At 38.0% G+C, this 14,290-nt stretch overlaps 1 protein-coding gene across 2 annotated transcripts; it reads left to right on the top strand.

Annotated features, from left to right (window-relative positions):
• On the top strand, nucleotides 231-3,128 carry LOC107625572 (transcription factor AS1). Of its 2 annotated transcripts, XM_016328244.2 has the most exons (3): nucleotides 231-340; nucleotides 507-632; nucleotides 1,762-3,128. In XM_016328244.2, exon 3 carries the CDS (start codon nucleotides 1,815-1,817, stop codon nucleotides 2,889-2,891), a length of 1,077 nt encoding a protein of 358 aa, XP_016183730.1. In that variant the 5' UTR covers nucleotides 231-340; nucleotides 507-632; nucleotides 1,762-1,814; the 3' UTR covers nucleotides 2,892-3,128. The 2 variants fall into 2 exon arrangements, with proteins under 2 accessions (XP_016183730.1, XP_016183731.1); XM_016328245.2 differs by lacking the exon at nucleotides 231-340 and having other exon boundaries at nucleotides 376-632.

Genomic DNA, 14,290 nt, shown 5'->3' with positions numbered 1-14,290 from the left:
ATACATATTTTATTTTCACATATCGTATTTACAATATAAACAAAATATACTCATAATTATTTTTTTATATTGTAAATAAGATATGTAATAGAATGTAAAAATATAAATGGTGTCTAAATAACCTATATTAATAAATAAAATATTTAAAATATTTATTTAAAAAATCCAATTAAACTTATCTTATATTTTTTAATTTCAACCAAATAGCAATAAAGCATACGTACATACATAATTACATATTGTGACTAGTGTAAGAAAAAAAAAAAGAAAAAGGAAAAAGGAAAGAAGAGTACGTCAACCCCTATTCACAATCACCAGTTCACCACTCACCAGAGAGAAGGTAACCCCCTAAGCTACACTTCAGACTTCACTACACTGTCTCTTATCTTTTTTTTTTCCCTCCTCATTCCCACTCTGTTATTTATTTCTTTATATATTTTTATGTATTTGTTTTCCTTTGAGTGAGTTAAGTGAGCAGAAATTTTGTTCTTTAATGTGTTACATAGGTGCTGCTGAGTAGTTAGGGAGCAGGTGTTTGCTCATCCTCTTCACTCTTTGAGCATCTCTCAAGAGCTAAGCTTCTTTGTTTTTCTTTTATCAGAACCATGTGTTCTTGAAGCTTTCTGGTGGAGGTGAGGTTTTTCAGCAATGTTCTTTTTTATTATTCATTATTATTTTATCAAAATGGTTATGTATTTTGATAGTGATAATGCGTCCTGTGGCATAGTGTTGTTCAATGTCATGTTTTTCTTCATATTTTATTTTAATTTTGGGAATTTGGGTTTTTATACTTCAATTTGATTTCTAGATTTTGAATCTGGTTATGTTTATATATGCTTGTTCCTCATATTAATATGAAACTACAATGTTTGGTGTGAATGAATTTTCTTTTTGCTTTGGATTTGGACTTCTCACCATTGATAATGTGGTTAATTTCGTGGGTTTTTTTTAATGCTAAATATTTCTGGAAGAATGTATGGAACTACTAATTCAGAATTTCCTGTTTCAATTGAGACTCTCAATGTTTTTAAGTTTTTGTGATTCAAGGAATTTATAGGTACTCAGAACTGTTTGTTAGTCCAGTGCCAGAGATTGATCCGTACGGAAAACCCTGTTTAGTGAGATAAGATCAGATCGTTTTTCCAATTGAAACAAGTAATGAAACTTGATAGCAAAATAAAATGACATGCAACTTGATTATTTTCACTGTTTGTTCTCAAAATCTTTGCACTAAGACTAGCCGTTCTTGTTATTGATGTGAAGTCAACTTGTTTGATCCTTGAATAATCATGTTCTTTTCTATGTTCTGTCTTCTTCACCACTCAGTTTCATGATGTATGTCACTTTTGTATTTTTTTTAAGGCTTAAAAATATTTTTTTCATTTATGTTATCAAGGTAGTATCAATTAATTAAATTTGTATAATTATTTTAATTCCTCTTAACTAACCATTTATGTTATCTTGGTAGTATTCATTTATGCGCAAAGTGTAACAAAAGTTCTCTGCCATATGCATGCTAGCTCCTTCATTCCATATCGATAGTCGTTTTGACTTTAAATTTTATTGGTACAATCATAAGTTGATGTATTTAGGTAGAGATTATATCGATTTACAAAGATATAAGTACTGTTATTAGTTCAACTTGGATTGCTGTAGCATTAAATTCAACCCAAATCCATCCTTGTTTTTCGATATTTCCTTGTCTGTATATTTTTATCACTGTGAAATTGAAGTGTTGAGTTTCTTCATAACTTTTTCTAGAGACAACATGAGCTCAAGCTTCAAGCAATGGGTTGTGGGATTTGCAGTTGGAAATGAAGGAGCGGCAACGTTGGAGAGCTGAAGAAGATGCTTTGTTACGAGCTTATGTCAAACAGTATGGTCCAAGGGAATGGAATCTTGTGTCGCAGCGCATGAACACGCCTCTTAACCGGGATGCGAAGTCATGCTTAGAAAGGTGGAAGAATTACCTTAAGCCAGGCATTAAGAAAGGATCTCTCACCGAAGAAGAGCAGCGTCTTGTGATCCGCCTCCAAGCGAAATACGGAAACAAATGGAAGAAAATTGCGGCCGAAGTCCCCGGTCGGACTGCTAAGAGATTAGGCAAGTGGTGGGAAGTGTTCAAAGAGAAACAGCTAAGACAGAAAAAGGAGATTAACAGAATTACCGAACCAATTAACGATAGCAAGTACGAGCACATACTAGAGAGTTTCGCCGAGAAGCTAGTTAAGGACAGCCCTTCGCCTTCGTTTGTTATGGCTTCTTCCAACGGGCCATTTCTTCATGCGGATGCACCGGCCCCTGCATCCCCTGTGCTTCCTTCTTGGCTTTCCAATTCTCATAGTCATAGTGCTACAACCGGCCCTCCAAATTCACCATCCGTGACACTAAGTCTTTCCTCACCAACCGTGGCAACACCACCATTTCCGTGGATGCAACCGGAGAGAGCACCGGATAATGCTTCGTTTGCTTTAGGCAATGTGCCTCTTTGTGGACCTTTTCCGGCTTCTGGTGATAACATGCTGATATCTGAGTTGGTGGAGTGCTGCAAAGAGCTGGAAGAAACACATCATGCTTTGGCCGCGCATAAGAAAGAGGCAGCCTGGAGGTTAAGAAGGGTGGAGTTGCAGTTGGAGTCGGAGAAGGCAAGCCGAAGGAGGGAGAAGATGGAAGAAATCGAAGCGAAGATTAAAGCCCTCGAGGAAGAGCAGAAGGCTGCTTTGAGTAGAATTGAAGCTGAGTACAGGGAACAGTTAGCCGGATTAAGGAGGGATGCCGAGACCAAGGAGCAGAAGTTGGCCGAACAATGGGCGGCGAAGCACTTGCGGCTTACTCGGTTTCTGGAACAAGCAGGATGCAAACTGGGGCTCCCTGAGCAACATGGAAGATGAAGACACACATCACCACCTTAGTAAGTCAGATATGCTTGCTCTTATGACTTGAATAATATGCATTTTGAGCTTATTATTGTTTTTTCCTTTTCATGCTTTAATTTTGTTACATATGTCTATCTATATCCTATGTATTCATAAAACTGTAGTAATTTTCAGTTAGAACTCGATGTATTTGCACTTTGTTGCACATCATGAATATGAACTTAACTAATATCAGTTAGGTTGGGACAGGAATACCGATAGTTCTCTTCCTGACTATGTTTATGAATAACTTGGATGAACAATAACGAGATTTTGAGTTGAATTTAGAAAAAGTATAGATAGACAATGAAAATACTAAACAATGTGAATAATGGATATAATATATGTTCATTTTACTAGGTACGTAGATGATTATTTTAATATTAAAATTTATGTGGATAATTTGAAGGTGTAGTGCATTTTTATAAATTGTCACAAAAATAATCTAAATAAAAACATCAAAAGGGTTTATTTCTTAAATATCCCTAACTATATTTAAATCTTTGTTTGGACTAACGTATAAAGTACTAAATTAGGTATGTAAATATATGTTCTTGGTAGGATTGTCTTTTCCAAGATTACGGAATAACTTCTCATCAAACAACTTTTGAAGATTTGTATTCCTTTTCAAATTCTATATTCTACTCCCTATGCTTGTTTTGGTCGGTCTACATTCTAAAGTTTAAAGCTGTAACCACTTGAACATCGTCCTTGGGGCCTGAAATTGGAGAACAAAAATTGGTGGTGTTTTGACTTTTGATTAGCGTACGACAAGATCAAAGGTGAATTTAGTCATCGTCATCCAAATGACTATGAAATTTTGGCAACAAATAAATTTTCAACCCAAAAAGAAAAGAAAAAGAAAAAGAAAAAGAAAAAGATGCCATAATTTTGTGTAAAAACAATTTTAATTCATGAATCAGAATGCTGATAGAACTATCTGTAAACAAAACGAAGCTAATGTTATACTTACGAAAAATGAGTTTTATGACAAACATAGCAAAACTTTAAATTTTTGTTGATTTTTTACAAGAATTAACTAAAAATTTTAAATTGTCACTATCTTTTATCTTCAACTTTTGACATTGCTATTGTCTCTATTTTCTCAAATAATAAATTTTTGAGAAAATGACAAATAGGTTCCTGACCTTTTGTCGCACGGATATTTTCGTCCCTGACCATTGAAAAATACTTTTTAAGTCCCTGACCTTCACAAAATTTGGACGGATCAGTCCCTCCGTCCAAATGCCTCCGTCAGGGACTGATCCATCCAAATGCTTCTGTCAGGGACTGATCCGTCCAAGTTTTGTGAAGGTCAGGGATTTAAAAGTATTTTTCAATGGTTAGGGACGAAAATGTCCGCAGAACAAAAGGTCAGGGACCTATTTGTCTTTTTCTCTAAACTTTTATAATCCTCTATCACCCCCACTTTAACCACTTTTTAACACTATAACAATAACCACACCAATGGTTCCACCACCATTGCTGCTGTGCCAACATCACCTGCAATACCCCAATAGAATTTTGAACAGAATTTTATTCAGTTCAAAAGCAAAACCCCAATAAAAACACATCACAAAAAGAAGTAATAATGTCAGCGTCAACAGGGGAACCCCATGGGACTTGATGAGATTGGAAACAGTGCTCCAACCCACAGATCTGATCCGAATTTCTCAATCTCATTAATTCTCAAAACAATAAAAGAGAGAATTTTTAATACTTCAAAATATATTTACTAGTTAATGAATTAGGCCTCACGGTTTTGCCTTTGACGATAGGGATGCTAGCCGAAGCCCCCCACACTCACTCGTCAAAACGCGTCATGCTAGGGAGAGGTATCCACACCCTTATAAGGCATGCTTCGTTCCCCTCTCCAACCGATGTGGGCCTTACATACTCATTATTTTGATGGAACACATACAATACACAAGGTATATGTGTAATGTGTCTATATATATTGAGAGAGAGAATTGTATGTGGTGAGAGAATGACTATCATTGATTAATCACAACTCACATATGATGTATATACATACACGTTGGCTTATGTGAAGGAAACATTAACAGAAAATCAGAAAAATGAACTAATTACCCCTGCTTATATCAGCAATAACTAATCTCTAACTAACTACTCAACTAACTACTTAATTTACATATTAGTCGTAATATCTCCCCTCAAGTTGGCATGTATAGATTCAACGTGCTAAACTTGGAAATTAAGCTCCTAAATTGAGTTTAAAAGACGGGTTTGGTGAAAATATCAGCAAGTTGGTGCTGAATTCTAACATATATAAGCTTGATCAGCCCATTCACCATTCTTTCTCGAACAAAATGGCAATTGATCTCGATATACTTAGTTCGTTCATAAAAAGTGGGGTTGGAGGCAATGTGGATGGCTGACTGCGAGTCACAAAACAACATGGAGAACGGAATTGTAATTTGGAAGTCTGACAGGAGTTCCTTGAGCCAAGTTAGTTCAACTTACAAACTAAGTCTGGACTCTTGGATTTGTACCCCAGTGGCAGATCCATGTAAACTTCCTTAAATAAGTCCCCCTTGAGGAAAGCATTATTGACATCCATTTGGAGCAAAGACCAATAATTGATGGCAGCCAAGGATAGGAGTACCCGAACTATAGTGAGCTTAGTTATAGTGGAAAATGTGTCTTTATAGTCAATTTCAGCTCGTTGAGTATAGCATTTAGCAACTAAACGGGCTTTATACCTTTCTATCGAGCCATCGGCCTTACACTTCACTTTGTACACCCATATACATCTAATGGTGTGTTTCCCTTTTGGTAGTGGTACCAATGACCAAGTGTTAGTGGCCTCCATGGTTTTCAACTCCTCACCTATGGCCTTTCTCCGAACTACTTGATGAAAGAAAGTGGGTTCAGGTATTGCATCATCCGCTGTTAGAAAACTGAAATGATAGTTGGATAGGTGTTGAAAGTTGTGGCATTGGTAATCTTTAAGGTACTGAGGTGGTTTAGAGAGCCTAGAGGATTGCCGGAGTTGAGGCACAAGTTCAGGTTCTGGGGCTGTGACAGGTGGTAAAGGTTGCTCCAAAGGAATTGATGGAGTGGGAGAAAAGGGTGGCTGATGACGAACGACAGTTGTTGCTAGAGTTTGATTGATGTTGGCCTTGTGAAATTTATGAGGCATGACAACTTTAGGAAAATTGTCGATAAGAGAGGAAGGACTGCTCGACATCTTGACAAATGGAAATTCATCTTCGCCAAATGAGACATTTCTAGAGATAAAAACTCTATTGTTGCTCAAGTCATAAAGCTTGTAACCTTTGAAGCCATACGGGTAGCCAATAAACATAGCTTGAGCTGCTCTTGGAGTGAACTTGATCCTTTGGGATGCTAAAGTGAATGCATGAGCAAGGCATCTAAAGACTCTTAATGACTGATAATCTGGCTGCTTATGGAAGAGTCTTTCATAGGGAGTGCAGTGTTGTAGAGCTGGACTAGGCAGTCTATTCACCAAGAAGGTCGCCATCAAGATGCATTCACCCCAAAGTTCAATTGGCACCATAAATTGGGCGAATTTTCACCTACTCTAAACTTTTGAGGAGATGCGAAAAATGATAATAGATCTTGTCCAGAGTGGTATCTCACTGTCGGGTCCCTCGGAAGGAGGCCTTCTTCGCCCTCTACCTAAGCTGCACAAGAAAAGCCCAAAGCCAATTCTAGGAAACAATAAAGCTTCATAGGGTCCTTTTGTCCAGGTGGAGGTAGTTCGCATCTTGATAGATATGTCTATTTCATCGAACCTCTCTCTGAGACAGTGTCTAGATCGTTACGCCTTTTGTGCGGGTCAGAACTTACCCGATAAAGAATTTCACTACTTTAGGACCGTTAAGTTTTTTGTTTTAAAAAGCATAAAAATGATTTAAGTGTAATAATTGCACCGAGTGTTATTTTTACCCAAGGCTCTGCTATGGAAACCGAGCGTTTCTTAGTTTAAAAATGCTGACCTTTGACTGAAAGAAGAGGGCTCTAGCAACATTGAGCAAATGTTGGTGTTTCCATTCAACCACCGAGTTTTGCTCAGGCCTCTCTACACAAGAAAATTCATGGAGAATTCCCTTTGAAAGCAAAAAATCATTGAGAAGCAATTCTTTGGCATTATCGGATCTGACCTGTTTTACCTTAGCATCGAATTGTCTATCAATCATGTCAATGAAATTGTAGCCAGATTATAGTAGAGTAGATCGATAGTTTGGCAGCATGTATAACAAGCTTTCCCACTTAGTAAATTAACATCAAAATTAGTTAGAGTAGTGTAAGGAATTTAGTCAGGCAGTTATTAAATGTGTGGCTCACATTGAGTGTATATATATATATCAGTTTACAATAATGAAATCACACTTTTTGCTTCTCTTTGCTATCTCACATTTTCTGAGTCTCCCTCTCTTGCGTGGAGCAACTCCACTACCTCACCACCACACTCTGCAAAAAGAGTGTAACTACCCTGCGCAAGATCACATCCTTGATGAGATTCGTGTGAAGTAGTGCTTACACGATTTGATCATCAATGGAATCGAACGTGCATGACAGAGAGGTGAATTCGGAGAACCAAGCATTCTCGGCGAGCGATATGCAGAAATTTGCACGCATGATGGACCAATTCAATACATTTCAAGCACAAGCGTCAAGATCCAAGATGAATTTGCTGCAAGATTCGTCTAGTCACTTCTATTTGCACCGTAGCGAAACCCCTGGAATTTCACTCACGAATGCTCCATTAACCACCTCAAACTACCATTCGTGGTCAAGGTCAGCGACACTTTCACTCAAATCGAAGAACAAACTCCAATTTATCGACGGAACCTTAATGAAGCCAGAGAGGGACGATCCTTCCTTCGGAGCCTGGGATCATTGTAATACATTTGTTTTGTCGTGGCTACACAGATCTCTCAGTCCAAAAATTCTCCAGAGCGTCTTATGGTGCAACAACGCTTACAAGCTATGGATGGACCTGAAGCACAAATTCGATCAAGGAGACTTGTTCAGAATTGCAGATCTGGAAGAAAAATTGTTTTCGTTGAGACAAGGTGAACTCACCATCACTTCTTACTATACTAAGTTGAAGAGTATTTGGGAGGAATTAGATGAGTTTAGACCTATTGCAATGTGTTTTTGCCTTTATAACTGTGAATGTGGAAAGAATCTTGACATGATTAAAGAGTACAGAGAGCAGTCCCATGTAATTAGGTTCCTTCGAGGATTGAACGACCAATATGCGAATGTACGCTCCCAACTAATGCTTGTAACACCCTTACCAACTGTAGCAGCAACCTTCTCCTCGCTTTTACAGCAAGAGAGACAATTGATGCACTCAATGGATCCTGAAGCAAGAATGATGGCAAATGCTATCAATACGAATGCGTTTGGGACTTATCAAAACAATGGAAGTAGTTCAATTAGTGGAAGAGGTAGGGGTCGTGGGGGCAGAAGTAAAGGACATGGCCGAGGGACACCTAAATTGTGCTCCCACTATGGCAAGAATGGTCACCTAGTAGACATATGTTATTACAAGCATGGATTCCCACCACACATGCAAAGGAATCAATTCAAAAGGAATACTGATGGCTCAAGTGCCATGAACTCAGTAAATTCCATAACTGCTGCGAGCAATGTATAGAGCAGCATTGAACCTTTAATCCAGAGAGATGAAAGAGTCAGTCTTGATGGGTTGTTTTCGGATAAGCAAAAGGAAGCCCTACTTGCCTTGTTCCAACAACAATGTAGTGACCCCCCAAATAATGAGAAATTGGCATCTGTACATGCACCATCTGCAGGTACCTTCTATCTTTTATCAATTTTCAGCCATATTTTAAATTGTCATGACTGAATTTTGGATACAGGATCTAGTGCTCATGTGTCATTCTCACTCGATTTCTTTCAATCTGTTAAAATAATAAAACATGTTCAAGTCATAATGCCAAATGGTTCTAAAGTTGTCACAACTATTTATGGGACAATTTTCTTCTCAGCAAGCTTCTACTTGACTGATGTCTTATATATTCTTACTTTCAAGTATAATCTCATTTCAATTTCAAAAGCAGCAGATGCACTTTCTTGTTCCTTTTTGTTCAATGCACATGATTGTGAGATTCAGGAGCGAATTACCTTGAAGACGATTGGAGCTGTTGATCAAAAGGAGGGATTGTATACAATGCGGATCAAACCTGTTTTGGTAGCAGCACCGGAACTGATGTATACAATAAAGGGTGATGTAGCTAAAACTGTGACTCCTGTACACACACACAATATCATTCATACATCAGATGATGCAACATTTTGGCATCATCGTTTAGGACATATCTCATGTGATAAGATACAACAAATGAAAATTGCATATCCATTCATTACATATCATAGTAGTGATGTACCATGTTCTCCATGCCACTATGCAAAGCAAAAACGCTTGCCATTTAATGAAAGTCACACCAAATCTGAAAATATTTTTGATCTAGTGCACGTGGACATTTGGGGACCTATAGCTATACCATCTATTTCGGGCCATAAATATTTTCTCACAGTGGTTGAAGACAAAAGTAAATTCACTTGGTTATTTTTTTTTTTGAAAAACAAATATGAAGTCAGAAAATTGATTGAAAATTTTGTCCAACTTGTTGAAACTCAACACAATAAAATCATTAAGTGCATTCGATCTGATAACGGTCAAGAATTTTTGATGCTTTCATTCTACCAAACCAAAGGTATTATACACCAAACCAGCTGTGTGGAAACTCCACAACAGAATGGGGTGGTAGAAAGACGACATCAAGAAATCTTGAACGTAGCCAGGACACTCATCTTTAATTCAAATTTACCACTCTGTTTTTGGCACTATGCCGTGGCTCATGCCATCCACATGTTAAATAGAACACCTCACAATAAGATAGCACCTTGTAGCCCTTATCAGATCTTATATAATACCTTACCGGATATTAAACACTTCAAGGTATTTGGTTGTTTGGTTTATGCATTAACTTTTTTGGTTTCTCATAGAAGAAAGCTTGACGCTAGAGCTAGAAAATGTGTTTTCTTAGGATTTAAATCAGGCACCAAAGGATATGTTCTACTAAATACAAAAATCCAAGAGATACTAGTCTCAAGGAATGTGAAATTTTATGAACAGTTCTTCCCTTTCAAAAATACCACTGGTCCCATTTCTTTAAAAACAACTACTAACTGTAAGTCACATGAACATGTTGATCCTTTTCCCCACCATGATCCCACTTCGGATCCATGCACTAATACACAATGGCTGGATAATATAGTGCTTCCTGCAGCTCAATATACGCCCCCTAATCTAGCCCCGGATTTTGCTTGCACTCACACACCCATGGCAACATCTCAATTCACTCCTCATGCATCATCAATTATCCCTAATTCACATTTTTCACCACATTTACATTCGCAAAATTTTGCTCACAGTCGCAATTTAGATACATCACACCCACCTATGCAGAATTTAGCACTGCCTAATGTGCAGCCAGAGGTGCGACGATCCACTCGAATTAAACACAAACCTGCCTACCTCCAAGACTACCATTGTATGCGATTCACCACCACTGATCAACAGTCCTCTAGTCAGTGCCACAAAAAATATCCTCTCTCCAGTTATGTGTGCTTGAATTCTCTTTCAGCAGGTCACAGGGCCTTTTCGATTGCTTTATCTGCTAACATTGAACCACGAAGTTATGAGGAGGCAATCACTCATAGTTGTTGGAAGAAGGAAATTAGTGATGAACTCAATGCTCTTGAAGAAAACAAGACATGGACACTGACTCCTCTGCCCAAAGGAAAGAAGGTGATTGGTTGTAAATGGGTTTTTAAGACCAAGTTTAAGTCTAATGGTGAAGTTGAGCGACATAAAGCCAGATTGGTGGCAAAGGGATTCACCTAAACTGCTGGGTTCGATTTTTTTATACGTTTAGTCCTGTGATTAAGCTAACTACTTTGAGAGTCTTGCTCACCATTGCTTCGACTAGAAACTGGTTTGTGCATCAGCTCGATGTCAATACCGCGTTCTTACATGGTGACTTGCCCGAAGAAGTGTACATGAAGCCACCCTTAGGTCTTCAAGCCCCACTTGGTTCTGTCTGCAAACTACAACGCTCTTTGTACGGCCTCAAACAAGTCATCCGCCAATGGCACCAGAAATTATGTTGCATGCTCATTCAGTTTGGTTACTCTCAGTCCAAGGCCGATAGTTGTTTGTTTACTAAGTCCACAGCTGCATCATTCACTTGCATCCTTGTGTACGTGAACGACTTGGTTTTAGGCAGGAATGATCTTAGAGAGATTAAGAGAGTGAAACACTTGCTTGATGACAAGTTTAAAATTAAGGATCTTGGGGAATTAAAATTCTTCTTGGGGCTCGAGTTTGCTAGAAGCCACAGAGGCATAGCAATGTATCAAAGAAAATACACATTGGACTTCCTTGAGAAATTTTGACTACAAGATGCAAAACCAATCACCACACCTATGGATTACACCACAAAATTGTCAAAGTCGTTAGGGAATCAATTGCAGGATGTTTTTGCATACAGAAGACTGATTGGACAGCTAATCTATTTGACAAATACTCATCCGGACATATGTTTTATAGTAAGTAAGCTAAGTCAATACCTGGACTGTGCAACTGATACCCACTTCAAGGCAGCACTCCATGTCCTGAGGTATCTCAAAGGTGCTCCAACCAAAGGTGTTCTATTCTCAGCTTCAGACCACCTCAACTTGACAGCATTCTCTGACTCAGATTGGGGACCTTGTCCCTATACTTGCTGGTCTGTGTCTGGATTTTATTTTTTCCTTGGCAAGTCCCTGGTGTCATGGCGATGCAAGAAACAACAAACTGTTGCGTGCTCCTCTGCTGAAGCGGAGTATCGAGCAATGGCGCTCGCCACATGTGAAGGTATCTGGCTTTCTTTCCTTATTCGATATTTTCACGCAACACCTCTGAAGCCAATTACCTTGTACTGTGATAACCAGTCTGCACTACATATCGCAGCCAATCCTGTGTTTCACAAACAAACAAAACATATCGAGATTGACTGCCACACTCTGAGAGAGAAGGTCCAAGAAGGCACTTTGAAGCTGCTCCCTGTTTCATCAGCAAATCAGATTGCTGATATTTTGACTAAGCCTGTAGCCCCTAATCCTTTCTTGTCTTGTGAAGTCAAGTTGGGTCTGATTAAATTTCATACCCCAACTTGCGGGGGGATGTAGCCAGATTATAGTAAAGTAGATCGATAGTTTGGCGGCATTTATAACAAGTTGTCCCACTTAGTAAATTAACATCAAAATTAGTTAAAGTAGTGTAAGGAATTTAGTCAGGCAGTTATCAAATGTGTGGCTCACATTGAGTGTATATATATCAGTTTACAATAATGAAATCACATTTTTTGCCTCTCTTTGCTATCTCACATTTTCTGAGTCTCCCTCTCTTGCGTAGAGCAACTCCTCTGCCTCACCACCACACTCTGCAACCGAACAGATTTCCTCAGAAATTGATAAGAACATCAGTAGCATTTGATTTTTTCTTCAAAAAGGTAAATCCAAGTAAATCTTGAATGATTATCAACAACGGTAAGTCGATAAGTAAGTATCACATGTTATTACATGTGGGAACGCGATAGGGTCCCCAAATGTCATAATGAATCAGATCAAAGGTAAAATTGTTTATTTGATTGAAAAGACAAACGCCTAAGCTTGGTGAATGGACAAACAAGACACTTAGAATGGTTGAATTTGAGAGGTTTGTGTGATAAAGCATGACTAAGATTATTCAAAACCTTTTCTGAGGTGTGTCCTAGTCTAGCATGCCATACATCAGTATTAACAAGAGAAATAGAGTGACAAGTAGCAATATTAGGTGTGGGTTGCGACTCTTAGCACAAAAAAGATAATCAATTTCATTACCTTTGCCAATTACCTTCTTGGAGGTCTTGTCTTGCATTGTGAAAGATAGATAAAAGGAAAAAAAAACAGTGCAGTTAGACAATTTAATAAGTGAACTAACAAAAATTAAATTGAACCTGAAGGAAGGAATGAAGATAGCATTGTATAGGATCAACGAGGGATTGATGACTACATTGCCAATTGCTATGGCACAGATACGAGTGTGGTATTTGTAAAGCTACATAATGGGTTTTGATGAGTAAATAGCCAAATTAGTCCCTGAAAGATTATCCGATCTCTAAATTAGATCCCGAAAGAATAAATTAATCAAAATTGTCTCAAAAGATTTAAAAATGGTCACGTTAGCCCTTCCATCTATTATTTGACTAACGATGTTATCATTTGCTTACTGATGCGTGAGCATCTTGTCTATCTTTTCCTAGTGAATTTGCATCTAATTTGTTGAGTTTAATTAAGAATTAATTATATTTTAGCCACTATGGATGCCATTTTGAGTTTTGTGCAATACTGTTTATTTTAGGTAGCATTTGGCGGAATTTGATGGAGTTTCTGCAGAGAAAGAGAAGAAGCCAAGGAGATGACCAGCGAATACCGACGCGGACGCATGGCTCACGTGACCGCGCGGAATGGAGGAAATCGCAATGACGCGATCGCGTGGACTGGAATCTGCACAAATGACGCGAACGCGTGGACGACGCGGACGCGTCACATGAGCGATCTGCAGAATTAACAGAAGACGCTGAGGGCGATTTCTGGGCTGTGTTAACTCAATTTTCAGCCTAGAAAACACAGATTAGAAGCTGCAGCATGGACAATTCAAGTGGTCCCCATCCATCCATTGAAGATTTGATTATTTAAATTAATTCAAATTTAAATTCAAATTTTAATTCTAGGAAAAGATATTATTTTAATTTTTAGTTTTAGATATTAGATTTTAAATTTATTAGGATTAGTTATAAAAAGGGAGAAACTTTCCTTCCTTTGGAGGGGGGGTTCTGAGGGAGATTCCACCTCATCCCATTAGGGGTACATTTTTTACCTGAATCCTTATTTTCTCTTTTCCATGAGCAACTAAACCTCTACTGTTAAGGTTATGAGTTCTGTCTATTGTATGGATTGATAATATTATTTTTCTATTTTAATTCATGTTTTGATTTATATTTCAATAATTGTTTTCGTTCTTTATTTTATGAATTTGGGTGGAACGGAAGTATGACCCATATTCTATTTGAGTTCTTGTAAAACTTGGAAAAGCTCTTCACTTGAACAATAGCTTGAAAACATATTATCCTGAATTTCTAATTGTTTGTATTTAACGGGATATGTGACATATAATCCCTTTATCTTTGAATAATTAGGATTCTTGTGGCATATAAACTAGGATTCGATCATCACCCTCTAATTGGAATTAATTGACCAAGGAATTGGCA

Source organism: Arachis ipaensis, chromosome B02, assembly GCF_000816755.2.
Source record: "Arachis ipaensis cultivar K30076 chromosome B02, Araip1.1, whole genome shotgun sequence".
Taxonomy (NCBI): domain Eukaryota; kingdom Viridiplantae; phylum Streptophyta; class Magnoliopsida; order Fabales; family Fabaceae; genus Arachis; species Arachis ipaensis.
This window is presented reverse-complemented; position numbering and strand designations above follow the sequence as displayed.